We start from the raw sequence: 27,001 nt of genomic DNA on the forward strand, positions 1-27,001 counted from the left end.
GAGAACACACACGCAAGGAATAGTCAAGCCTCTGCGACAGGCCACACTTTATTTGGAGTTTTCCACCTAAGCAGCTCCTAGCAGAGCTGCATGACATGTGCAAAAGTCCCCCCAGAAAGCTGGGCCTTGCAGTGTGTAAAAAAGGCCCCCCATGGGGCAGAGCTGTGCAACCATAAAAAAAAAAGAGAGAGAAATCAGTCCCGCAGGAAGCCTGGCGAGGGCAGCTATAAATTGCCCTGACCAGGACACGTGCCAATGCTGCCACTGGTTCTGGGTCTCTTTCTCCTCTGATTGTGCTTTCTTTTCCAAGTCCTTAACACTCAGGAGCCGTGGCCACCAGAGGGGCCAGATGCAGTCCTTCGCAGCAAGGAGGGCTGGCCAACAGTATGGTTTGAGGGTAACCTCCCTCACACACGCAGACATCCCAAACACATGCTCCCCCGCTGGCTTCAGTCCCAGCAGAAAACTCAGGGCTTCCCTGGCCCTTCCCAACCCCCAGTCTGCCATCATGTCACATTTGATGGGAGGGACACTGTCCTGAGACAGACAAGGCCCTCCAAGCCCTGGGGGCATGGTAGGGTGGGGGTGGCCATGCCATTCGTTTCACACCCCAAGGCACGTGTTTGTGGTGTCAAGATTCTGCGCGTGCATCTGGGTATGGTACATTTGTGTGTGTGTGAGTGTGTTTGGCCAGAGGCGGGGCCGAGGCTGGGGGAGGCATTTCTAGGATTCAGGGCACATTGACTTTGAAGGGGCTTCCAGGGACACTCTCGTCACCCCACTTGACGATGAGGATGTAGTCCCCTTTCTCCTTGACAGTGTAGGTGACGTTGTACACCCGGTTCCCCATGTGCTTCACATACACCTCCTCACAGGGGGTCTTGGGCCCATGCACGCCCACCATCATCATGTTGGTACCTGGAGAGGAAGGCAGAGAGGGGAAGCTCACACCAGGCTCCTGAGGCCCCCCGCACCCCCTGCCCTGGGTTCTTGTGCACATGTGCCGCCCTGCCCCCAGCATGCCTGCTTTGCTGCAGTCCACGGTGAAGGAGTTCTTCTGGCCCACAAATGCCTGGGACAGCCCAGGGCCGCGGGTCACCACCTTGCTAGCATCCGAGGAGAACTTGGGGACGGAGCTATAGCTGGAGCCCCGGCTTGAGGACGACTTGGTCACAGTCTCTACCAGAACCGTGGATGTTTCATGAAGGCTGTGGCCTCCAGATAGCCGAGGACCTGAGGGGCAGAGTAGGGTGGCCACAAGCTGGGTCAGAGACCTGCCCCACCCTGGGCAGCAGGCCCTTGGGTGACACTAGAGGTCCCGGGCCATACTCCTCTGGCTGTGGTATCCCAGCCAAATGAGCCCAGGCTCTGGGCCCCAGGTCAGGCCTATCCTGAGGTTTCAGGCCTCTAATGGCTCCATCCCCCATCCTTCTAAGGCTTTGTCTGGGAACTCAAGTCACAGGGTACACATCTTGCTTTAAAAAGGAACACGTATCCAGTTAATCCTTCACACAGCTTCCCAAAGGAAAGCTTGCTAAATATTTACTGAGCTCTGTCTTGGAAGCCAGTAATGCAGGAAGCCAGGAGGGCAGGAAGTTAAGCTAAAGCTGGGGGAGCCATTGCAGGGAAAAGATAAGCGCTGGACAACAAAGGAGAAGGCGACTTTGATTTTTGAAAACGATTGTACATGACTCCACAGAATGGTATGCTGTGTCAGCCAGGTCCATTTTATTACTGTAACTTGCCCATGGTATCTGGGGCAGACTGTGATCTGGATATGAATGACTGTGGAGCCATCCAGGCTGGGCTGGCCTGGGCCGCAGACGGGGCTGAAGGGACCTCCCCCAACCTGGGGCACTCACCTGTGACTTTGGCCTTGAAGGGGCTGCCCACGATGTGCTGGGGGCCACCATACTTGATGGCAATGAGGTAGTTGCCAGGGGCCATGGGAGTGTAAGTGACCACGTGGCCCTCAGGACACTCCCGACAGTCCAGCTGCACCTTGGAGGGGCCATCAATGGTGACAGACAAAGCCCCTGAGCCCGCGTTCAGGGTGTTGACAATAAACTCTGCTGACACACCTGGGGGCCAGAGGTAGCAAGGCTATAGGCAAGAAGGTCTGGGACTCCCAGAGCAGGCCTCTGTGAGGATTCAGGGCTCATTAGCACTGCCCCTGCCTCTGGGCTAGAGGCTGAGCACCCCCAAGATCTACTTCTCCTCCCCAGCCCCAGGCACTCACCAGTCGTGCCCCCCTCAAGCCCAGGACCATAGGCTGACACCAAGCCTGGGTCCCCAGCCTGGCTTTGTTCCCCAACGCGGATCTTGAAGGGACTGCCAGGGATGTGGGCACCGTTGAATTTGACATCGATGGAGTGGACTCCATTCTCGTGGGGGATGAAGCGGATGGTGTGCTTGTCTATGGAGCAGAGAGTTGGTAAGTAAGCCTTTGTCCTCCCCAGAAGGTTCTGGTCTGGCACGGGGGGCCGGGGCAGGGCCAGCTTACCGCTGTCCAGCTCAGAGACGTAGCACTCCTCCACCGCACCCGAGGGTGTGTGCACCCTAGCATCGATCACACCCCGAGCGCCATTCAGCTGCACCGCAAAGGACGCCGGCTGGTTCACCTTGAGCCCCGTCTCCTGTGGGGGGCCACAGGGTGCTCAGGCTTGCAGCTCCCTCTGCAGCCTAATGCCGTCCTCCCTGATCACCCAGCTCAGATGCTCCCACCTCTCACCCCAAGCCTGGCCCAGCTCGGGAGGCCAGTGAGGCCCTGGGAGGTGGGAGGCAGGGGCCGGGGCTGAGGCCTCAGCAGTTACCTGCCAGGAGGTGGGCCCTCCAGGCCGTGCTGGCTGAGGAGGTCAGACCCAGACACGGCAGAGGGGGCCAGTGCTTGACAGTGCTGTGGGGACCGCAGGCACTCGGTAGTTGGGTGAAGAAAAAGGAGTGTGGCCTGTACCTGCCTGGGGCTGGGAGTGGCTCTTTGGAGGAGGTGGGCCAGTGCGGAGGAATGTGCACAGGGAGGTGAAGAGGAATTTGGGCATGGGGGATGGTGCCCAGTCTGAGAGTGAGGGTGAAAGGAGAGGGCTCTGAGGTTGACAATGGGCAGCCAGCAGGGGGCATTTACTGTTCCTGACACTGGGGGAGAGAACATCTGACTGGCCTTCCCAAGGTCACGGCCTAGTTCTGGCTACATGGGCATGCCATCCTCCACTCCTGCCTCTCAGGGTGGCAGAGGGGCCCCACACCTGGACACACACCTGGAGGCTGGTGACAGTGAGGCGGCGAGCATCATCTGAGAGGGAGGCCACAGGCACCACAAAGGGGCTGTCTGGTATGTGCTCGTCGTTGAACTTGATGGAGACTTCATAATCACCTGGGGAGGGAAGGCCAGTCAGCATAGGCCCCAGGATGGGACAGCGAGGGTGGAACCTCCCCACCTCACCCCAGGGCAGGCTACTTGGTTCAGGGCTCAGGTCTGGAGACAGATAGGCATCCCCAGGGGTGCAGGGTAGAGGAGACGGGGCAGAGAAAGAGCAGGGGCCCTGGTGAAGGGGGAGTTCTGTAGCCCCAACCACCTCCTGCCTGGTTAATGAGCAGATACTTGGGAAGGTCAGGCAGGCCCAGGCTCCACCCCCATCTCAGACACCTACCTGGTTCCTGGACCACGTAGGAGACCCCACAGGAGCCATCTTTTCGATCCTCAAATGCAATCTCTGCCTTGCTTGGACCCTCCACAGCAATAGACAGACCCCCAGCACCGGCTTCTCGGGTCCAGATGCTAAACTCAGCTGGGGACAGGGAAGCAGGGCAGGGGTGGCTCTTTAGTACCACTGCCCATCTGGCTGGCTGCCTTGCTCCCACACCCACTCGTGGCCACCTGCCCCTCACCTGGCACTCCGGCCACACCTCGCTCCAGCCCTGTACCTCCGGCCCGCACCTTATGAGCACCGCCTTCGCCCAGTGGCCCCACAGTGAATTGAAAGGGGCTGCCAGGCACATGCTGGCCACGGTACTTGACAGTGACCGTATGGGGCCCCATCTCCTGGGGCACAAAGCGCACACTGTATGCACTGTTCTCCCCCTCGACGATCTCTGCAGCTTCCATCTTGCCTGATGGGCTAGTCACCTGTGCAGTCATGTCCTGAGAGCTGGCCTCACCTGCAGGGGACAAATTGTCAGGGCCATTCTGGGCTGCTCCTGGCCTCCCCAGACATTGCCTCCCTCTTCCGTAAAACCCTCGCCTACACTCACACCAGCCCTGGCTGGCTGGCTGTACCCTCCCCACCCTGTCCTGTTGCAGAGGACAGGAGGCCCAGCCTCCCTGCAAGGACCCTAGCCCTGCTCACCCTCCTGCCGGGTGATGCTGCCAAAGGAGCCCAGGCGTTCCCGGCCCAGGAAGTCCCCGAAGACAGCGGGGAAGGGGTCTCCGCCAACCTGGGTGGACTCCTCCACCCGCACCTCGCGCTTGGTCTCCCCGCCCCGTGTCTTGCTGATCTCCGTGCGCTCTGTGCGAGTGTATGTGTGGCTGCTCCGTGTGAAGGTGCGTGTCAGGCGCTCCTGCGCAGACACCATCTGGAACCAGTTCCCTGGAGGAGGAGGCAGCAGGGGGTGAGCAAGCAGGACAGACAGCCTGAGGGGTAGGCTCTGGGCCCACCAGCCCTCCCATCGCCCTCCCTGCCCCAGCTCCTCCTGGCTCACACCTGGGATCTTGAGATTGAGGTCACAAGTGCTGCCGATGGTGGCAATGGAAGGCGCCTGTCTGCGCCTGGTGATGCTTTCCTTCATGCGGCCCTCACCCGTGACCTTCACAGTGAAGGGGCTTCCTGCAGGAGAAGGGGTGGTGGGTCAGGCAGCTCTACCTGCCTCCTGGCCTCTCCCCACCCAGCCACAGCCACGTCTTACCAGGCACGTGCTTGTCAGCAAACTTTATGTTGATGATATAGGTGCCAGGCTCAGTGGGGCAGTAGGTGACTTTGCATGTGCCATCTTCCATGTCCTCACAATTAATGTCCACCTTGCTAGGGCCTTCAATACTCAGCCCCAGGCCCCCATAACCTGGCACAAAATGAGAGAAATGGCTTCCTCAGTCCCTGCTGCCCACTGCCACTCTGCTCTCCCCTCTCCAAACTGCAGGCTCTGTCTGGAATGGGCACCCAACATGCACAGTAACTACTAACAGAAGACGGCTCAGCGAGGGTTAGAGTGAACCAGCTGCTGACCCAGAGGATCAGGCAGTCTGGAAAATTCTCTAAGGTAGGTCTCTTGGGTTCCAGTAAGTGAGAGACAGAAACGCAGAACAGCTGAGTATTCTCTTAAATGTGAGAGAAATGACAGGGGACATTCACTTTCCCCCAGGTGGACCCCAGAATGTGAATCCCAATACAAACTGGGCCAGGAAGTTCATCCCCAGGAGGGCCCTGGGCAGGAAAAGACATGTCCTCATTGTCGGCATCAGCTGAAATGAGGGTTCTCTGGGAAGCACCTGCATTACGAGTGTCCACGATGAACTCTGCCACCTGGAAGGTGTGTCCCTCGGATAGGCCCTTGCCCCAGACGCGTACCCTGCTCGCGTCCCCGATCTCAGACGGCCCCACCAGGATCTGGAAGGGGCTGTTGGTGACGTGCTTGCCGCTCTTGCGCACACTCACCACGTGCTCCCCAACCTCCTTGGGGGTGAAGGAGATCCCTGTGGAGAGGGGTGGGTCAGGCATGGTGTGCCTGGGGCCTGGCAGAGTGTCCCCACAGCTCCTCTTGGGCCCGCCTCCTCCCGAGGACCCTCCCCACAGCCCCACACGCACCAATGTGCCGGTTGGGCAGGCGCTTCAGCAGGCAGGGCTCCTCATTGCCCGAGGGGGCACGGATGCTGGCTGTTAGCAGGCTCAGGTCACTCTCGGTGATCTTGAGGGATACGTCCGTGGAGGTACCAACGTTTAGCTGTGATGTCCTCATTGAGTCGTCCCCTGGTAGAGAAGTTGGTGTGTCAGGCAATGTGACTCCAGGCAGGTGTGCCCTTGGGGCTCAGGGGACCTCCTGGCAGATTCCACCAGACTCAACAGATTGGGGTCTGCTAGCAGGCAGAGAGGCCCAAGGCCTAGGAGACAGAGTCTATATTCACATTAGCTGTCAAAGATTACAGATGGGCTCAGCACCTAACCTGCCCTGTGAATGCCTCAATCCTACATGGGATTTTAATCCTGAGTAATGTGGCTTTGTAGGAACACTACACTGGACCAGACAGCACAGACTCCTTCCTTGCTGTGTGGCCCTAATGAAGTTGCTCGGCCTCTCTGGGCCTACTGGTTTCCTCATCTATCAAAAAGGATTATGGACACTCTAACTTCACAAATTACTTCAAAGACTAAATGAGGTGGTATTCAAAGCATGGGTGGGTGGTTGGATATGTCTCACCTGCTACAGAGAATACAGCATTCCTTATATTTATCCAAAAATGACCTCTTACACCTCATGGGGTCCCCACCCTAATGCCCTTGGTGACTTGAGCATGCTGGGCTTGCATATCACAGTGTGCTGGGGGTGTGCCTGTGTGGCCGCCCCACCTGTGATCTTGGCTGTGAAGGGGCTGCCCGGGATGTGCTTGTCGTCGAAGCGCACAATGATGCTGTAATCACCGGGTGCTGTGGGCAGGTAGGACACAGTGCAGGTGCCATCCTTGTTATCCTTGCAGGTGATCTCTGCCTTGGACGGGCCCTCCACAGCCAGGGACAGACCCCCTGTAGGTAGGAATGGAGCTGAGATCAGAGGTCCTGCCCTCGCCCTGCACCTGGTTGGCTCCCCACCCCAGGCCTCTGCCTGCTGCTCCTCTCACCTTCCCCAGCATCCTTGGTGACAATGGTGAAGGTGGCTGGCTTGTTGACCATGCCGTGGCTCAGGCCTGGCCCGTAGGCACTGACATGGCGGCTGTTGATGGCATCCACATAGAACTGCAGGGGGCTCCCTGGGGTGGACAGAGAGGGGGCTGGGTCACTAGTGAGGACAAGGGTGCCTGAGCCCACCTCGACCCTCACCACCTTCTCGCAACTTCCCTGCTAAGCCCTACATCTCTGCCATAGGGGCCTGACGGCAGAAGGATGTCTGCCTCCTACCAGGTTTCTGCCTCCCTAGAGCCTTGCATGGTGCCTGCAATGTTTGTTGAAAGGCAGGCAAGAATGAAGTCGCCGTGCGCCCCTCAGCCCAGCCCGACCCGACTCACCAGGGATGTGGTTGCCGTCATACTTGATCCCCATCTGGTGCAGGCCTTTCTCAGTGGGAGCATACCTCACCGTGATGGTGCCGTCCTTGTTGTCGGTGATATTGGGCCGGGCAGTCTTCCCGGAGGGCATCCGCACCTCCCCTGCAGGGCAGACACAGTTATGTGGGGAACCCCGGGTTTTCCACTCCCCCTGCTGTCCCAGGCCTGCTCTCGTGTGGTTCTGCTTCCACCCCAGAGGTCAGCACCAGGAAACGGCCTGGCGCAGCAGGATGAACCATGAACTGGGAGACAGAAGGCTTGGGTTTCTGCCCAACTTGCTGTGTAAGCACAGGAAGCTCACTTCCCTTCTCTGGGCCCCAGTTTCCATCTCAGACAGGCCTGGGCCTGGCTGGTGTCCTCTCTCTGACCCCTCCTGCCTCAGGGCCCCCAGGCAGTACCTGTGAGCTCCCCTTTCTGCACGGTGAAGGGGATGACTAGGTTGAAGGGCCTCAGCATGGACTCCATTGGCTCAGCAGGCACCACTGGCTCCTCTGTGGCCTGTGAGGTGGAAGGGACAGTTATTGGCTGGGGGAGGCCTAGAGGGAGATTGGCCTGAGCCATGACTGAAGTCAGAGAAAGTGAGGAAGGAACAAGATGGTTAGTGATGAAACCAGTGCAGCAGGAGAGATGCATCAGCTTCGAGAGAAGAGGGGCTGTGCCCAGCTTGGGGATCCACCGGCCCAGCCCAGCTCCCTCCTGTTCCCCACGATGGCCCCCAAACCATGTCCCAGCCCTGGCTCCTGAGGAACAGAGAGAAGAAATGGAGGAGGAAGGCAAGGTCTTGCCCAGTGGGGGAGGCAGCAGTACCCAGTGTGGGGGGTAGGCGCTGGGCCGGTGCAGCTGCAGCGTGTCAGAGGGCTCCTCCACGTGGGGCAAGGGGTCACACGCCTGGGAGGCAAGGCACGGAGAGCACATGGTGTGGCAGGCCACACACGCCAGCTCGAGTGACCAGGAGCCGGCTCAGAGAACGGCCCCAGACCCGAAATCCTGGGCTCCCTTGGGGGCAGGATGGGTCTCTTGGGAGCTTTATTTACCCCCTGGAGGGCTTCATCGTCCTGCAGGGCCACCTTGGGGAGATGTATGGAGACAGTGGGTCTAAGGGTCGGAGAGGGACAGGGCAAGTTCCTCCAGAGAGAGTTGATCAACCCCCAGAGGGTCCAGAGCCAGGCTGTGCTCACCTCCCAGGTGTGGAGGTGGCAGGAAAGCAAAGGCTTCATTCTGGAGCATCCTGGGATTCGGTGTTGCTGCTCAGGGGCCAGCCCCACCTCCCAGCCTCCCGCTAGCCTGGCTGCAACGGAGCTTACCAGCACGTGGAAGGGGCTGTTGGGGATGTGCTCGCCCCCGAAGCGGATGGTGATGACGTACTTGCCCGGCTCGGGCGCTGTGTAGTAGATATCAAAGGTACCATCGTGGTTCTCAACCACGTCCACATCGAGCTCCGCCCCATCAGGTGTGGACACTGTGCATGTCACCTTCCCCTTTCCTGCTGCCTTGGCGTCCACCGTGATCACCGTCTCCTCCCCGATCTGGATGCGGGGGCCCAGACAGGCACCTGCACACACACAAGACAGGTCAGGGGTCCGTGGGGGCTATGCCCAGACCCTCTCCATTCCCAGCTGCCCCCAACACCTCAGCACACAGCAAGAAGAGAGGAAGAGGGGCACTCACCCAAGCCATGGCCTCCAATGGACACTGGAAACAGAGAAGAGAATGAGGCTCTGCAGCACCAGGGAAGGGGGTGGGCCCTCTGACCAGCAGTCCCATGGGGACTGCCAGGCACCTGGAAGAGCTGTGAGGGGAGCTGGATCGTGGTCAGGGGAGGTGGGGTGGGTGCCTACCTGTGACAAGGCACTTGCTGGCATCCCCAGTGGGCAGGGCATGGATGCGGAAGGGCGAGTAGGGGATCTCGTCACCGCCATACTTGATGGTAATGGTGTACCGGCCGCTCATATCGGGAAGGTAGGATACCGTGTATGTGCCATCCCCATTGTCTCGGATGTTGGCCTTCTTGGGCTTACCCTCGGGGTCCTGGAGAAGCAGCAGAGGTCAAGGCCTGCCTGTGCCTACAGCTTGTCCTGCCAGGTGGGCTGCAGGTGGACTCACCAGGATCTGGACTGTGAGCAAGCCTTCACCGGCATCCCGGGCATCGATGGTGAACTCCACAGGCAGGCTGGCAGGAATGCCAGCAGCATTGAGGCCAGGACCACTGGCTCGTACCTTGCTGGCATCGTGGGCTGGAAGCACCTTGATTTTGAAGGGGCTTGAGGGGAAAAAGGGAGGGACAGTTGGCTGGGGGTCAGGAGTGGGGTCCCATGTCATCTTGGGCCTGGAATCCTCCCCACAGACATGAATATAATGAGGGGCAGAGAGGAGGGGCCATTTCACATCTGGGGTCTTGAGGGAAGGTCACTCAGGACACCCTTGACATAGCCTGTGCATTTCTCCATTCCCCAGAAGATGCTGTGGTTTATTTGAAGAGGAAGGTGGAGGGGCTGCCCTCTCCCAAGGCACTAATTTTGTAGCTACGTGGTGGCAAATCCCAGCCTCAGGAGAGCCCCTGAAACCGAGCTGCCTCCAGGGCAGAGACGGGCTGGGAGTCCCGAGGACGAGCAGATACGCTAAGACAGGTGGGAAGGGCCCTCCCAAGGCCTGGCAGTAGCCTGCATGTGTGGCCCTTGTAGGAGTACCCCAGAGCTCAGCCACTGTGTGGGGGCAAAGCCAGGCCTCACCTTCGTGGAACCTCTTGGTCAGCATACTTGACAGCTACAGTGTAAGGCCCATCAGTGGCTGGGGTATAGTGGACAGTGTGGGTGCCATCTCCATTATCACGCACCTCCACAGGCTCGGCCACACCTAGGCAAGGCAGCAAGGTCAGCAGAGCCTCCTAGCACCCTGCCCCACCTCCCTCCACCCTGCCCCCAACATGCCATACCTGTGGGGCCCAGCACAGCCACCTGCAGCGGGGCCCGGCCAGCTTGGCTGCAGTCCACGGTGAAGGTCTGGGGTACCCGGGCCCTGACTCCAGCCCCCAGCCCCGGCCCCGAACATTTCACCTTCCCAGGGTCCACCACATCCTTCACCGGCACCCGAAATGGGCTCCCTGCAAGGAGAAAGACGTCAGCCCCTACCCATCTGCCTGGAGGCCGGACACTGAGGAACCACAGAAGAAGAAGCCTTTCTTGCCTCTGAAATGCCCCAGGGAGGCCAGACCAACATGTGCAAATGCTTAAGAACTTGCTAAGAAAATGCAAAGATAAAGTAGGCTGCAAACAGAGACTGAGCAAACCTCATTTGGGCCACAAGCCTGGAAGAAGGCCTTCCTAAATGTTAAAAATGGAATATTTTAAAAATAAAACGCATTTTTGCATGCAAAAAATAAGTAAAGTGAAGGGAGACTAATGACGATTTCAGCAGGCCCAAGTCCTGCAGTAACTGTGGACATGAGCTGCTGGGCCCTGCAGGACAAAGGGGAGCTCTTTGCGGGCAGTGAGAGCCAAAGAGTGGGAGAGGCTGTCCTTGCTGAGCTAGCAGGACTGGCCCGGGCTGTGACCAAACCCACAAACCTACAATGTCTGGTATTCCAGACAAAGGGTCAACCCCTGGAGGGGTCGGCACATCATCGGCACCCACTGCCCTGTGCTGGCCATGGCCTCAGGGCACAGGCCTGCTTACTCTGTGGCCTCCCTGCTAGGCCGGCTAATGGCTGTCCTGCTCTGGGGATGAATCTCCACGAGGCCCTCCCTCCCCCGAGCACCCCCTGTGCCACACACCTGGGATGGGCCGCCCCCCAAAGGTGATGTTGACATCATAGTCCCCGGGAGTGAAGGGGATGTACTCCACAGTGCAGCTGCCATCCTTGTTGTCCTTGCAGGACATCTTGGCTTCTGAGGGACCCTCGATGGCTAGGCCCAGGCCCCCAGTGCCAGCTCCCCTGCAAGATGATGCCCCCATCAGCTCCACTGGGGCCAGTGAGTAGGGATGGAGAAGCAGCTGGATTGGGGCTGGGCGGAGAGGAGGGCAGGCTGCCTGGGGCTGGCTGAGGAAGGACAAGCTACAGGGGCTGATCTGGGACACTGGGAGGTTTGCTTCTGGGTCACCCTTTAGAGGGGAAGAGAGAGGAGTGAGGCATACAACAGAAGGGCAAAGGAGGAGGGCAAGTGGCTGGGGTCAGGCTGACCACTATGTCAGGGTCAAGGTTTCAGAAGGGGGAGGATACCTGGTCTCCACAGTGAAGCGGTTGGCCTTGTTGACCAAGCCACCCTCCAGGCCTGGCCCAAAGGCCCGAACTCGTGTGGGGTCACAGCCCTCAGTCACACCCACTCGGAAGGGACTCTTGGGCACAGCTACCTCATCATACAGCACCTCCACAAGATGCACGCCTGCAGGCCGGCCACACAGAGCGGGTCAGGGTGTGCATGTGCCACCCTGACACCCAGCCACCCTGAGAAAGCTGTGATCAGATGCCCCAGTCCCACCCAGCCCAGCTCCTCACCCTCTTCGTAGGCTGTGTACTGCACTCTGTAGGTGCCGTCCCCATTGTCTGTCACATAGGTGTCTGTCTTGGCACCCGAGGGGTTGAGCACTCGAGCTGTCACGTGGTTCCCACCTGTGGCTGTGAGGGATCTTGCATCTACAGTGAACTCAGTGGTCACCTCACGCAAGACACCTGGGTGCCAGGAGAGGAGAGCTCAGTGTGAGTTGGGGGCAACCTTCACCCAGTCGCTCACCCTGCCCCTCCTCTCCTCACCCCAACTCAGAAGCTGCTGCTCCTGTCTAGCTGCTGCTTCCCCACCTGAGCCTGGCCACCCTCTGCGCCCCTGTGGGCTCCAGGCCCAGTCTCTCACAGACACTCCCTTCCCCAGACAATGACATTCTGTTTGTGCCATCACCCCCAGGTTGTCAGCCCCCAGGACAGGCGTGGGTCTTCCATCTGTGTACCCCCCTATCTGTGTACCCCACCCCATGCCCAGCCCAGGGACTGGCCCCTGCAGGTGATCCACTCACATTTACTGAGCTGAGCTAAACTGTCTCCTGACCCTTGTCACCCGTACCCCAAAGCATTCCCTCTGCACCTTCTACAGCGGGGTCCTTAGCTTTTTCAGGTCAGGGAGCCCTTAAGCTAATGAAAGTGGAGATCTCCCCCAGAAAGATGCCCATGGGCAGATGCAATTCTGTCACAAGAGCAGCTCCATGCCCCGTCCTTGCCCTTGGCCACTCCTCTGGGTGTCTGAACCCTAAGGACCCTAGGGCTACCCTCAAGGTCTCCCTTCACCCCATACTGGCTCCCCTAAGGCCCTATGCCTGCTTCCTTCCATCCCACCAACGGCTCTGGCTCCCTGACTGGTGACTTGACCCCCTCCTGGCTCCCCCTCACTCACCATGCGGCTCCACCCCAGGCCCGGAGACCTTGATTCCACTGGTGTCGACAGCAGGCTGCACGTGGACACGTGTAGGGAACTTGGGTACGGGATGCCCACCATACTTGATGGTAATTGTATAGGTGCCGGGGAAGGCGGGGCTGTAGGTGATGTGGTAGGTGCCGTCAGCATTGTTGTGGATCAGCACCTCAGCCTTGACGCCGGCGTCCGACAGGATCTCGATGGTCAGCTCAGCCTCTCCCGCCTCCGAGCAGTCCACTGTGAAGGTGGCTGCCTCGCCAGCCTTGCCACGCTCCAGGCCTGGCCCACTGGCCCGTACCTTGCTTGGGTCGAACACGGGCCGGATGGTAGCCTTGAAGGGGGAGCCAGGGATGTGGGCTTCGGCGAAAAGGATGTTGATAGTGTACTCGCCTGGCTCTGTGGGCAGGTAGCTGACAGCACAGGAGCCATCACCATTGTCCTGGCACTCGATCTTGGCCTCACAGGGGCCCTCCACGGTCAGCCCTAGGCCACCTGTGCCAGCCCCCTTGGTGTCGATGGAGAATGGGGCTGGAGTGCCCACCAGTCCGCCCTTGAGGCCGGGGCCATAGGCGCACACCTAGGGAGAGGGGCAGGTTCGTGGGTTTCCAGCACGCCACTCCCATGCCCAGCCTTCCTGGGTCCTTATGACAATTACGGATGAGGAAATGGAGGCAGAGATAAATAATTTGTCCCAGTAAGCAGACCTGGGGTTCAAGCCCAGGTCTGATCAAAGGCCACACTCTCAATAATGAGGCTGTCCCAAAGGCAGGTTCTGGGATGGAGGGTCACTGGGCCTCAAGTCTTTCGCTGTGCTCACTCCAGGTATGCAGGCCCTTTGGCCTCTGCTCCTGTGACTCATCCTTCATCCCCACAAGCCCTCAGCAACCAGCCCCCACCAGCCCCATCACCTCACCTTGGAGGGGTCAGGGGGCAGGACACCCTCCACAGCGAAAGGGCTGCCAGGCACTGGGTGACCGTCATAGGTGATGTCCACCTTGTAGGGCCCCTCCTCAGGGGGCATGTAGCGCACAGCCTGGGATTCAGCTCCGCCCCCAGGCTCCAGCTTGCACGGGATGGGTCGTCGGGAGGGTGAGGTCATCCGCACGTCCAGCTGGCCCTGCCCGCCAGCCCCCCGTGTGTTCACAGAGAATGCCTGTTCCTGCCCCACAGCCACCTCTGCGTAGAGGGCAAGGGACACAATGAAGACTCCAGCCCACCCCAACAATACCCCTCACTCCCAGGGCAGCTCTCACCCCACTTACTGTTGTTAAGGCCTTGAACTTTGACTTTGCTGAGGTCCAGTGGGGGTGCCACATTCACCACAAATGGACTCTTGGGGACAGGGTCCCCACCATAGGTCACTGTCACTGCCATGTTGCCCTATGGGTATAACGGGAAGTCAACACAGGCTGGCAACATGCCCTTGCCAATGTGGACTCAAGGTGCAGAGATGCACAGTGAGAGAGAATGAGAGGCAGAAGGCAGCCAAGACCCAGACTGGCCCTATGAGACTGGAGGCAGGAGGCCCAGGATCCAATCAGCCAGGACGGACAGGGGCATGGGACGGGACGGGACGGGGCACACCTGCTGGACAGCCGTGTACTTGACGGTGTACGAGTAGTCGTGGTTGTCGATGATTTCAAAGTCCCGCACAGCCTCGCCCTTGGCAGCCCCAGCAAAGTGCACATCCAGCTTGGCCTTGCCGGCTCCCTTGGTCAGCACCGTAAAGTGAGTGGGCTTCCCAACTTCCACACCTGGGGAGTGCACCCCAAAAGGGTGGTGAGGGCCTAGTGGCCACCTTGCCCCAGCCCCAGGCCAGCCCCTGCCCAGACACCTACCTGTGCGGTTCAGCCCAGGGCCCTCAGCCTTGACTTTGCTGGCGTCGTGGGACGGGTCCACCTTGATGTGGAAGGGGCTGGCCGGGATCTCCTGGATGGAGAAAAGGCTTGGTCAGGTGGACAAGGGCAGCTTCTGAGAGAGCCCCCGTCCTTTCCTCAAAGGCATGCTGCCCACACAAAGGAAGTGCCAGTCAGTGGCTGTGGAGTTGTCCGCACATGATGGCATCTCATGCAGCTGGCTTAGACATGGGTGTAGGACACCGATGATTACCAAAACTAAGGGTGGGTACCTGGTTGGCAAAGAGCACCATGATGGTGTAGCGGCCAGCCCCGGGGGGTGTGTACTTGACTGTGAAGGTGTCATTGTCATTCTTGATGATATCAAAGTCGATGTCAGCCTCTGCGGGGCCCACCACACCAGGGGCACATTTGATGCCAATGCTCACGTCGCCTGAAGGGGGGCAGGCACAAGACTATGAATGGGGCTTCAAGAAAATCCTCGACTAGCCAGGTCCCACTAGAGCTGTGCCCAGAAACCAGCTGTGACCAGAGTATGAGCCCACCTGCCCAGACCCACTCCAGCCCCACCCTGCTGGGCGCACCTTGCCCCGCCTCACTGCAGTCCACCGTGAAGTAGGTGGGCTCATTGGCCTTGAGGCCAGTCTTCTCCACGCCAGGGCCATACACCTTCACTCGCTCGGGGTGACTGCCCTCTCCCACGTTTACCTGTAAGGAGATGGATGCTTGGCACAGTGGCCCTCCCTCAAGGCCCCTTCCCAGCACTACCACTCCAGCCTTGGCGGGACCAGTCAGCCTCTTGGTGGGGCCCTTGCGGCGGAGAGCAGTGATGAAGACCAGGGAGAGCCAACATCTCCCACATGGGGCTCCATCTGGGGCTTTCCTCTGGGGCCCCTGGCAGTGGGCACAGGGCATGATGCAGAGGACATACCCGGAAGGGGCTCTTGGGCACATTGACGCCTCCCCAGGAGATGATGATGGTGTGTTTAATGGGCTTGGTGGGCACATAGGAGCAGCGGAAGGTGCCATCGCCATTGGGGATGACCTTGATGTCGATGGGGCAGCCATCAGCGTCCTGTGGAATCACCAAGCAAAGGTCTTACCAGGCTCTGGCGCCCTCAGAGCACATGGCCTCGGGTGCCATCCTTAACCACCACCACTCTCACAGGCCCCTCCCCACCAAGGACTCAGGCCACAAGAGCCTAGTACCACATGCTCTAGTGGCCAGAGCATAGCCTGGGAACCAAGAGGTCTGGCTCTTGGCCTTCTGTGTGGCTGTGTCACCAGGCCTCGGTATCTGAATGTGTCAGTAGGGGTGAGGCTGGGCTAAATCAATGTTCCTAAAATTTAATAATGAACTGTTTAAAGAAAAATCATCCTCTTGGACCCAAGACTCTGTGCATTAACTTCTAGGGCTCAAGAGACACCAGTTTGAGAAACTGACTTGGAAAGCCAGTGTCTTACTCAATCAAATCATCTTTTAATTTAAAAGTATTAGTACAAAAAATATACTTTTGGTAAAATATGTTTTTAAGATTGTCAGCAATAAGAAAACACAAAATTTACAACTTTCCATAGTTCTTATGGACCCATAAGAATCAGTCCCGTGATGCTGTAACTTCCTGCCTGGATACCCCTGCCTCTCATCTGCCTCTGCCCTCCCAGGGCTCCTGCCCAGGGCAATGGGGGCAGCAAGATTGGGCGAGGCCACACCTGGGCATAGAGCTTCAGGTCTCCCTTGCCAGCCGCACGGGCATCGATAGTGAACTCTGCAGGCTTGTCCACAATGCAGCCGGTGGGCTCCAGGCCGGGCCCAAAAGCCTTCACCTGTGCAAGGGCAAGAGAGGAGGGCCAGGTTGGGGACTGGGGAGGACCTGCTCACCCCGTCCTAGGCTGGTATATCGCAGCTAGGACCACACCTTGTCTGGGAAGCAGTCGGGTGGGGCTGGCTGAATGTGGGCAATGAAAGGTGAATCTCGGATATCCTCATCATCACAGATGACATGCACAGCGTACTCCCCAGGCTCCGTGGGCCAGTACCGCACATCACAGGAACCATCCCCCTTGTCATCACACTCAATCTTGGCCTGCGAGGGGCCCTCGATGGAGAAGCCTGGGTGTGAGATGGGATGGGTCAGAGGGCACAAGAGGCAGCTTGGACACTTGAACAGGGCCCCCATCATTCCCCAAGACCTGTGCCCCAGTTGACCCAGTGTCCCATCTGTCTCACCCTCACACTCCCAGCATTCCCACTGCTGCCACCCAGCCACTTACCCAATGTCCCCACCTCCGTGCCAATGGCCTCCACCACAAAGTCGGCTGACTTGCCCACCTGGCCAGTTTCCAGGCCAGGGCCCCAGGCTCGGACCTTCTGCACTCCTGCCTCTGGGCTCACCTGTACTTCAAAAGGGCTGGACCAAGAGGGAGCTGGTGTCAGTGCTGGGAGGTGCACCCACCAGGGGTACCCTTCCTGTCTTCCCTCAGAGTCCCAGGTGGCCCACCCCTCCTCCCACCCTGTGACGGCCCAGACAGGATGGCATCAGGGCAGCACAGGGCTTACCTGCGGGGAATGGCATAGCCGCCCCATGTGATGGTCACCACGTACTTCCCAGGCACCACAGGATAGTACTCACACTCGAACACACCATCCCCAGCCTCCCTCACCTTCACTGGCTCCTCTGTGCCCTCTAAGGAGAAGTGGGGTGAAGAAGATAGATCAGTGGTCTAGGAGGGCAGTGCTACCAGTGGGCAGTGCTGAAACTTGGGCAGGGACCACATGTCATCCCCATGCATAACAGCTCAGCATAGCATGTAGGGCAAAGAGGATCATTCACATCTTACATATTGGGAAACTGAGGCAGAGAGGCTGTGCCTAAGGTCCCATGGTGCCTCTGGCCAGTGTCTCCCTGCAGTCTCCCCAGGAAGTGTAATTAGCTGGCTGTTCCTGCTTTCAGGGAGCCAGAACCACTGGCCCTATTTCCTCCTTGCTCCCCCAGCCCCCTCCTGGGCCCTGGCACTCACTTGGTCCCTTGACTGTGACCTTGAGCTCCCCACTGCCAGCACCCTTGGTGAACACCTTGAAGTCAGCTACCTCTTTCACACGCACACCCTTGGGCTGCAGGCCCCGCCCAGAGGCCCGGCAGGCATTGGGATTGCAGGCTGCAGGGAGGAAGAGAAAGCAGGTTGGAGTGCTGAGGGGTCTGGACAGAACCTTGACTCCTCACCACTCATCCCCGCTACCACTGTGCACAGGCCATGGCCTCGTGTGATCCTCCTCTTTGCTCTCTGGAGCCCCCAACACAACTGGAGCTATGAAGCCATGCTGGGAAGGGAGGCTACAGGCCCCCCGTCAAGCCAGTTAGAAGAAACCCTTCCTGCTGGGCTTCTCAGAGTCAGTGCCTTTGGGACCCAGGCATGATAGAGCCTAGGCAGAGAGTGGGACAAAGAGAGACAGGGAAGGGCCCTGCACCCACCCAAGGCCACCTGAGCATTTTCCATCAGCTACCACAGCAGCTTTGGGGACTAAATCATGCCCAGCAATGCCATGGATGTCAGAAAGGCTGCCACGGGTCACATGCAACACATGGACATCAGCCCTTCACAAAACACTGCCGGTGGCAATAAACCCAGACCTTGCTACTCAGCACAGGCCAAAAAACGGTGACCTCAGCTTGCCAGAGAACACGACAAATGGCATGGAACCCACTGGGTGCCACCAAACAGGCAATAACATGTAATTCAGGCCTGCCACGGGACACAGGCAATGGCATGGAACCCGGGGCCTGTCACGGAATACCACGGGAGGGTGACTCCACCCCACCTGGCCATGCCACACCGCACAGGTAAGGCCAGTTAGCTATGGCCATGCCTGGCCCCACCTCCACTGGACAGTACTAACATGGCACCACTCTCTTGGCCTGGTGGATGATGGGCACGGAGGGGGCAAGCGGTGGCAAGGGCTCTGAGTGGCGGGAAGAGAACCAAGTTGGGGAGTCACTACCTGAGGGCCTGGCATATGGTGCTCTCCATGTACGCCCCCACCCATGTGACCCTGTTGCTTCCCCCTCACCAATTCCACAGTAGCACCTGTCTGCTATCCTTCACGGTGGTCTCCTGACCCTCCCCCGGGGGAGGGATGATGAGATCATCAGGAGACCTCTCCAGAGCCCCAGCCCTAGCTGTTCCTTCAGCGCGTTTTAAGCCTTCACTGGCTTTCCACCTGCCCCTGAACTTAGCACTTCATTTCCCATAAATCCTCAGACCCAGAATTTGGTGACAATTCCCTCCACATTCTGGCCTTGGCGAGGGTGACTGTGGGAATGGGTGAAGGGCCTTTACCTTCTGCCACGTGGACAGGGAAAGGACTGCGGGTGATGGGGGCACCAGCGAAGGCCACATGCACCATGTGGGGCCCCTCCATCACAGGCCTGTAAGTGCATCGGAACGTGCTGTCGCCCTTATCCTCCAGGGCCACCTCCACCGTGTCCTTCCGGCCCTGAGGATCCACGATCACCACAGCAACGTCGCCAGTGCCAGCCCCTGACACAGACAGAGGCCGTCAGCCTTGCTCTGGACACATGGAGCTGCTCCAGGCTCCATCGCCCTGAGACCAACCCCCTTTAGCCAGCCCGACACCCCCCGGGGCCCATCCTCACCAGCAGTGTAGATGTCAAAGTAGGTGGGTTTGTTGGCCACATTGCCCACTGGCTCGAGGCCAGGGCCACGGGCTGACACCTTGTTGGCATCTCCCAAGGCCATACCCACGTTCACCTCAAAGGGGCTGCGTTCAATGTTCTGGCCAGCAAAAAGCACGGTCACCTGGGGGTCAGGGCTCAAAGATTAGCTTCTAGAGGACAGCAGTTCTGAGAGGGGGTGAAGGTCAGAGCAGAGCCAAGGAGGATGAGAGGGGAGCAATGGAGTTACTGGGACAGGGTGGGGTGCAAGCTGAGAGAGGGGTCCACTCACAGAGCTAGCAGAATGGGAGATACCTTGTGCAACCCAGCGACCTTGGGCACATAGGAGACAGCATAGGTGCGGTCCTTGTCATTGTTGGGAACTACCTTGGCCTATTGGGAAGGGAAAAGATTGTCACAGTGGCTGTAGCCTCTCCACCTGGTGGCCCCTATGGTGATGCCTACCCCAGGCTCCAGCATAGCAATGTCTCCGACAGCCATCCCCACACCATTCCTGTTGTTAGCCTGTGGTCTCTGATTCCAGTCCCATGCTAATTCCTCTCATTCCCAGTCCCTCTCCATACCTCCTCGGTGTGGCCCTCAGGATCCTCAATGTAGACCAGCACCTCACCCACACCGGCATCCACTGTCTGCACGGTGAAGTGGGCAGGCTGCAGCACGGTGTTGCCCTGGGGCTCAATGCCTGATGGGCAGAAGGCAGAGCAGATTAGGGAGATCCATCCAGGCTTCTGCCCAGCTGTCCACGGAGGGCTGTCAGGCTCAACACATACCAGGCCCGTAGGCGATGGCCTTCTTGGGATTCAGCTGCTTGGAGCGAACAGGGGCACCAGGCTTGAGTTTGGCCTTGGGGAACTGGGACAGGTAGGTCATGACGGAATGCTCGTCCACATTGGGGTCCACAATCTCTTCAGGAGCAATCACCTGCCGCAGGGAGGAACAAGGTTACGGAGTGTCCTCTTCACCTGGCAAAACTTGGTTCTTACCCATATCTTGACCAGGCATCCTTAAAGACCCAAACTTCATTCTGGTCCTCTGCCCCAACCTCTCCCCCTACCCCATCTCTAGTGTACCTGGGGCACCCCAAGCCAGTCGTCCGCCTGCTGCATGGCCTCCCGGGCGTTCTCCACGGGCTGGTTGGGGTCCCAGGCCTCCCAGTCAGGGCAGAGGCCTGGAGAGGTGGTAGAGGGAGACAATGAGGGGAAAGCAGTCAGCCGGAATGCAGAATATCTGCTCATCAACACCTGCAAAGGCTGGGGGTTTGCTCCCCCTCCCACACAGCTCTAGGGCCCTGACCAGCCAGGTTCCTGCTGGCCCCTGACGTTATTGCCTGCAGCTAGGATGGCCATTGCTGTTTAGAGGCCTGGTAGCCCTGCCGAGCACCAACAATGAGGCCTTTCTGCCCTGGCTGATGCAGCCTGGCACCAGCCCTGCCAGCCAGCCTCCTGCCTGCCCAGGCCCCAACACAGACCCTGAACACCGAATGCCATGAAGACACCCCTCGGGCCCTCCTGCCTCATTTCATCTGCCTCAGAGATAGACAGAGGACAGAGTCCCTGCCCCACATATACAGCTGACCCACCTCCAAAAGGTCTCACAGCTGACTCGAGTCCTAGATCCCCAAGCACTTCCACATCAGCCTTAGGACATAAGACTCCCTCTCCCTCACTGCCCACTTGGGGAAGCCGAGGCATTGAAGGGCCTGCTGGGAGCCAATGGTGTCTCATCTATGCCCACCCAGAACCCAGCCCTGCCAGGAAGAATGCTGAGGGAGGCAGCCTTAGATCACTCCTGTGAAGGGGTGCAGAGGTTAGGGGGTGCTAGGTCCAGCCCAGAGCTGGAGTGGGGTGTTGATGCTCATTGGCGGGGAGGGGCCAGCTCAAAGGCTGGAATCCATGACTGGCCGGAACAGCTGAGCTCACTGCTGGCAGCCGCACAAGCGGTGGGCAATGGCTCAGCAGCTGGGAATGCTTCCCAGGCGGCTGGTGCCCCCACCTCCCAGTCCCTGCTCCCCAGCTGACCCCAGGCTGGAGGAGGATTCTCTCACAGGGACAGAGCTTCCCAGAGGCAAAGCTGACAGACCCAGGGTAGACCTATCTTCTCCAGAGATGACGGTCAAAAAGAGAGCTGCACATAGGGACAGGCTCAAGCCTGTAATGCGCCAATCTTCTCATGGACCCTGAGTTGCCACTACCTGACTAGGCCAGGGGTACTTGAGAGAGGGCAGGGCTGGTCACCTGCTGCTGGGCAGTGCCACACCAGCCTCAGCCCACACTGTTCTGGGCCTCAGCCCCTTCTCAAAGAAGAACCTTGGGTTCTAACTCCTGGCCTTTATGCTACAAGTGCCCCCATATTTCCTTTCTCTTAGCTCAGCAGAAATGGCACCCATGAGGCAAAACAGGAAATTCATGTAGCAGGTAAACAAGGCCCTAGAACCTAGCTCAGTTCTGCCACAGATGAGCTGTGTGATCCTGGACAAGTCACTGGCCCTCTCTGGACCTCAGCATCATTGTAAAATGAGTAGTTCTAAACTTTTTCTTGCCACTGCAGGATCTGACATGCCATCAGAAAAAAGCCTGACTCTGGCAGTGATTCTCAGCTAGAGCAGGGGCAAGCCCCACAGGCAGCCCTGATCCCCAGCCCTGAGATATGCCTTTCTGACAACCACAGGCCTCAGTTCCATCAGGTAGTCCCAGCTGCCCTTCTGGGTTACTGGCCCACTCACCAGGCGCACAGTTGTCCACCAGGGCTCCCAGAGCTTTGCCGTCCTGCCAGTCACGGTTGAAGTTGGTGATGGGCAGCTGGGGCACCTTGTTCTGGATCCAGCCCAGCAGCCGCTGCTTGGGTGTCTGCTTGCGGGCGTCCTCATCATCCTCATCTTCCCACATGGGCATGGAGATGGAGTAGTGCAGGATCAGCGTCCAGATCAGGCCCAGGATCAGCTTCAGGTTCCCATCCACGATGGCCTTGCTGTCTGCAGAGCAGAGGGGACAAGCTGGCTCAGGGGGTCCCCACCCTCTGCTGCCCAGACCCCTCAGCTCCCACCCAGCTCCCACCATGGTCAGGCCTCCCACTTCTGAACCAAACCCCTTCTCTGCCTACCAAATTCTCTCCTGCCCGCAAGACCTGCCCACCCTTTTATGGATCCCTCACTGGGAATGAGGCTGCGTCCCAACAGGCTTTGCTACAGACCCTCTCACCTCTATCACAGGTGAGTGGGCTTCCTATCAGGTTACAGTCAATATTGCAATTATTCAGATTGTAAGCTTCTGAGGGGCAAACACTGTTTTGTTTTGTTTAAGTTTTACTGAGGTGTATTTGACATACAACCAACTGCATGTATTGGAGTACAACTGGATAAGCTTTGACAACGGGTTTGTGCCCATAAAGCCATTGCCACAAGTCAAGGTAATAAACATATCCATCCTTCCTCAAATCTCCTTGCATGTATCCCTTGGTGAGTCCTCCTGCTGTCCCTCCCTGTCCCCATTTCCCAGGCAACAGCTGATTTGCTCCTGGTCACTCTAAATTAGCTTGCATTTTCTAGAGTTTTATACAAATATAATCATACCGTATGTATTCTTTTGTATCTGGTGTCTTTCACTCTAGTCCTGGTATTTTATCTCTATACTCAGAGCCTAGAATTGAGTGTGGTCTCAATAAATAAATAAATTGAATGAGTATTTGAAAAACTGAAGCTGGAGAGGAGTAGGACCACCTGCTTCCAGCCAAATTCTACTCCGAAGCCATAAAAGACTTTTGGAACAAAGTTCTGGGAGGAGGAAGGGGTACAGTGCACGCTCTGTTAAGGCTTGAAAATCATGTTTTCAAATGTTGGGGGCCAGGGGAATTTCACAGGAGCCAGAGGAAATATCACCCGGGTGAACTCAAATCCCAAAAGCAGAGACTCTCTACCCATCCCCTCCCCTCTGAGGAGTGGGGGACCTAGTTCCCCTTTAACAGCCAGAGAAAAATACCCAGGAGCCAGGGTGGCCTAGAATATAGATATCTGGATATTAGTCCAAAACCAAATTATTAGCAAAGGACAATGCAAGCCTGAAATCCATCAGCTTCCCAGAGCACTGCTTCTAGGAGGTTGGGATGTGGGGGGAGAATCAGCCTTATTTACTGGTGTTGCCTGAGAGATGGGAAAGGGTGGGGCTGGAAGCGACCCTTACACCTCTTTTCCTGCCCTCTCTAGATCTGGGAGGATGGCATTAGTAGACCAAACGCCTAGGGCACCCCGGCCTCCCCCACCCCACCCCACCTGACCCAAGGAGGGGAATCTCAGCCTCCCCCTGGCTGGGGCTCTGGCCTCCTTGGCTCCCCCACCCTTTCACTGATTCATCCTTCCTTCCCCAGCAGCTCTCTGCCTGCCCCCTCTCCCCCTGGCTCCACTGTAGCACAATGGTTTGGCAGCCTGCACATTCCATGACACACTCGCTCCCGGCCTCCTGGTGCTTCAGTGCATTTTCTCTCAAACACACAGGCCCACATACTTTCACACAGTGTTCACACCCAGTGCCCACAGCTTCCACGACCCTGATGGCCTCCAGAGCTGGTGCTCCCTACCCAGAGGGGCTTCTTGCAAATTGGAGCCAGAGCCCCAGGAGGGAGGCCTTGAGGTTGCTGGGGTTTCAGGGGGTGTCATGCATATTTGTGGCAGGGAGAGATTTCTCCCCAGCAACTGGCTCTGGGCCAGACAGCAAGTGGTCCACTGTGCCTTGGTAGGAGATGGGTGGATCTGGGCTCTGGGAGCAGTGACCTTCCTCTCCCTCCCCTCCTCGGAGGCCCCAGGAGGAGGGGAGCTCAGCTCAGGCCAGGAGCTACAGTTTCTCCTGCTTGGGGATACCCCCAAAGGGGAGGGAGGAGCCTGACAGCCAGTCCCTGAGGCCACCCCAGGCCTGGAGTGGAGGGGAGGAGAGAGGGCCGGGTGAGGGAGGGGCCGGGACAGCTGCTGCCCCTCCAGCCCCTCCCTCGGCTGCTGGCTCCAGGAGAAGGAACAGCAACTGTGGAGCAGCTGCGGGACAGAGCTGCCTCAGAGGCCTCTTTGTTTGGAGGCTGGACCTGGGGCAGTGGGGGTAAGAGGGGCACAGCTCCTTCAGCCCAGGCTCAGGCCCCCTCCTCCGAGGGGCCCTTTCCTGTACTTCTTAGCTCCCACCCCGCTCCTAGAAAGGGAGGTGAGAAGTCTTTTTGTCTCCCCATTCTGGTACCCAGATTCTCAATTTCAGTCCTGAGACGATGCCCAAAGGAGGCCCCTTGGACAGCCCCTTCCCACCACTGAGTGGGACAGAGGTGGCTAGAGGACGCAGGCTCCCTGAGCAGGGGACCCTTTACATCTCCTCAGGGTTGAGCAGCCTCAGCAGCCTGTGCCGCCTCCCTCTACCATCAGCCCTGCTGAATTGCTGACAGCTTATCTCATCAGCACGAGTGAGGGAGCCACTTGGCCCAAATGGGGAATGGTTCTTCCCCTTCCTCTCAGTGGGAACCAAGGAGCTTCCCTCCCACTCCCAAACCAGCTTTTGCTTCTTCCCCCTCTACTCTGAGCCGGCCCCTCCAATGTGGAGTCAAGGGCTGGAGCCAGGCACGACCACAGGGGTGGGGAGAGGTGCGCACTCAGAAGGATGAGGCCGGGGGAGGGCCAGCACCCGCAGCAGGGAGGGGAGGGGAGGGGAAGGCTAAGCAGTTTCCCATAAAGCCTTGGTGAGGTCCCAGACTCTACCCTGGAGACCCCACCTGGGACAGACAGCCACTCTTGTCTGCCAAATCTCAGCATGCAGGAAGATGACTGCCCCGGGCTGACTAGGTTCTGACCACCCGTGTACACGCACGCACACACGCACAGCCCTCAGCCCCACTACACACATCAAGGCCCCCTCCCCCATCCACCGTCCTCAGGCTTGTCCTTCTGGAAAGCTCAGAGACATCTGCTGTGTCACGGAGGCAGGACTATTTCCAAGCCAGAGCGGGTGGGGTGGGGGGGGTAATATTGGGGCAGGAGGGGTAAGGCCTAAAGAGGGGACTGGACAGGGCAAAGGGCCCCAGACTGACCTCAGCTGCTAATTCAGGAGGCCTAGAGATGCCCTAAGGAAGAGTGGGGGGTGAGCAGACATTCAATTATCAGGAGAAGTCTCTGGGGTAGCCTGGTGGAGGAGGCACCCAACCCCCTGGTACCCTAAGGGGGGCACCCCCAAGGGGCCCTTTCCTGTAAAGCACTGCAGAACTCTTAAGGGTTGTGAGGGAAGAAGCAGCCTTTGGCCACTCAAAGTCCACCCTTAGCTTCCCTACTCCTAAGCCTAGAGGGCCTCCCCACCCCCATCCAGCGCTGACACACCTTCCAAATCTGGTTACACTCAATGACTTCCTCCCTTCTACAGGCCTGCCCCTCCCTCCCCTCAGTCCGGACCGTTAGCTGCAGCCAATCCGGGCTTAGGGGGTGGGCTGAGGCTGGGGCCCGGCAGGGACTGGAGGGAGCCCCCTCGCCCCGCAAGCTGAATCGGGAGGACAGGCAAGGGTTAAGGCTCCCTGCCTTCACTCAGTGCCTTTTTAGGTTTCTGAGGCTGGGCCCTGCCAGCCCTGGCCCCAGAACCTAAACCCAGCTGCTAATCACAAGCTTGCAAAGGGCCCCAGCCCCATGTCTAACCAGCCACCAGCTCTCTCCCTCTGTCCCAGAGCCCCTGGATCAGACAGCGGTTGGGACCTGCCTCCACCGAGGTGCTGGGAGGCTGGGAAGCCATTGGCTTTGTCTGGGGGAAGACATCCCCAGGAATCAGTAATGGGCACTGGCCCTGTCCTCTCAAGCATGGGGGGCATTCCCCCGCGGCAGGGGCAGGGAACAATGAATAGAGACGGGTTGGTGGGAGTCTGTGGGGGACAGACTGAAGCTGGAGGATTCAGAAACGATAAGGTCTGGGCTCCCAGGGGCACCCCCCAGGATGCCGCTATCCTGAGACGGGTGTGCAGCAGTGCCCGTGTGGCCTGTGTAGGTGGGCGAGAGAGCTGGGGCCAGAGTCCTCTCTCTGTCCCAGGAGGCTCTGCCCGGTCTCAGTTCCCAGCGCCACCCAGCACCTGTGTCCCCTGTCCCCGTGAGCCAGCCGGTTCTCAGGCACTTCCCCCTCCCCGCCGAGCCCGTGCCCTCCTTGCCCGCACTGACCGATGGACACGAGCTTGATGTGCTCGCGCTCGAGGAATTCGAGGGCCACGGACACGTTCTCCAGCTTCATCTGGCGGAAGTTGGGGCGCGGATGGAACTTGCGGTACATGCGCTTCTGGCTGAGCACCTCGAGCAGCGCGATGAGCCGCAGCCCGTCGCTGAGGTCGCGCTGCAGGTCAGTCAGCCGCTTGCCCACGCACTTGAGGTGCTCGTTGCACCAGCGCGTGAACGTGTTCTGCTGGATCTTCTTCCACGGCGCGTCCTCCGCCAGGTCCTTCTCCGTGGACGGCATGTCGTCCACCTCGTCGCCGAGGCCCGCGGCCTCCGAGTAGCCGCTGTTGTTCATCATGCTGGCGCGAGCTGGGGCGGGGGCTGCGCGGCCTGCTGGGCTTGGGTTGGGTTCGGGCTTGGGGAGCTGTCGGGGCGCGACGCGGGACTCGCGGCTCTGCGCTGAGCTGCTCTCAACTTCTCTCGCGCCCCTGGCTGGTCGGACTCGGCGGGCCTCCTTGGCTCCTGGGCCCTTCTCTCTCTCTCTCCCTCTCTCTCCCCGGGCGGAGCGGTGCTCGCGAAGTGCGGGCCTGGCCGGGCCAGGGGGTTTAAGAAGCCCCCGGGCCGCGCCCCCCCTCCCGCAGCGCTCGCAGCCCCCGGGTCCACGT

General features: G+C 58.9%; 1 protein-coding gene across 2 annotated transcripts; it reads right to left on the reverse strand.

The window, feature by feature from the left end:
- Positions 1 to 18: 18 nt before the first annotated feature.
- FLNC (filamin C) lies at positions 19 to 26,979 on the reverse strand. Of its 2 annotated transcripts, XM_017652230.3 has the most exons (48): positions 26,346 to 26,960; positions 21,918 to 22,166; positions 20,266 to 20,363; positions 19,966 to 20,116; positions 19,759 to 19,877; positions 19,490 to 19,567; positions 19,157 to 19,319; positions 18,840 to 19,040; positions 17,523 to 17,660; positions 17,062 to 17,188; positions 16,776 to 16,912; positions 16,421 to 16,614; positions 16,215 to 16,328; positions 15,433 to 15,576; positions 15,086 to 15,209; positions 14,774 to 14,934; positions 14,484 to 14,574; positions 14,230 to 14,399; positions 13,908 to 14,025; positions 13,559 to 13,821; positions 12,625 to 13,222; positions 11,739 to 11,912; positions 11,463 to 11,625; positions 11,017 to 11,177; positions 10,179 to 10,346; positions 9,976 to 10,099; positions 9,350 to 9,506; positions 9,085 to 9,274; positions 8,915 to 8,938; positions 8,551 to 8,798; positions 8,054 to 8,134; positions 7,645 to 7,744; positions 7,208 to 7,348; positions 6,824 to 6,952; positions 6,555 to 6,728; positions 5,796 to 5,957; positions 5,480 to 5,683; positions 4,900 to 5,052; positions 4,698 to 4,820; positions 4,344 to 4,583; positions 3,886 to 4,155; positions 3,648 to 3,785; positions 3,255 to 3,370; positions 2,504 to 2,636; positions 2,240 to 2,416; positions 1,863 to 2,081; positions 1,024 to 1,233; positions 19 to 918 (listed from the first exon to the last, which is right to left on the reverse strand). In XM_017652230.3, the coding sequence occupies exons 1-48, from the start codon at positions 26,692 to 26,694 to the stop codon at positions 731 to 733; spliced, it is 8,154 nt and encodes a 2,717-aa protein (XP_017507719.1). In that variant the 5' UTR covers positions 26,695 to 26,960; the 3' UTR covers positions 19 to 730. The 2 variants fall into 2 exon arrangements, with proteins under 2 accessions (XP_017507719.1, XP_017507720.1); XM_017652231.3 differs by lacking the exon at positions 8,054 to 8,134 and having other exon boundaries at positions 26,346 to 26,979.
- Positions 26,980 to 27,001: the final 22 nt, after the last annotated feature.

This window comes from Manis javanica, chromosome 6 (genome assembly GCF_040802235.1).
Source record: "Manis javanica isolate MJ-LG chromosome 6, MJ_LKY, whole genome shotgun sequence".
Classification (NCBI taxonomy): domain Eukaryota; kingdom Metazoa; phylum Chordata; class Mammalia; order Pholidota; family Manidae; genus Manis; species Manis javanica.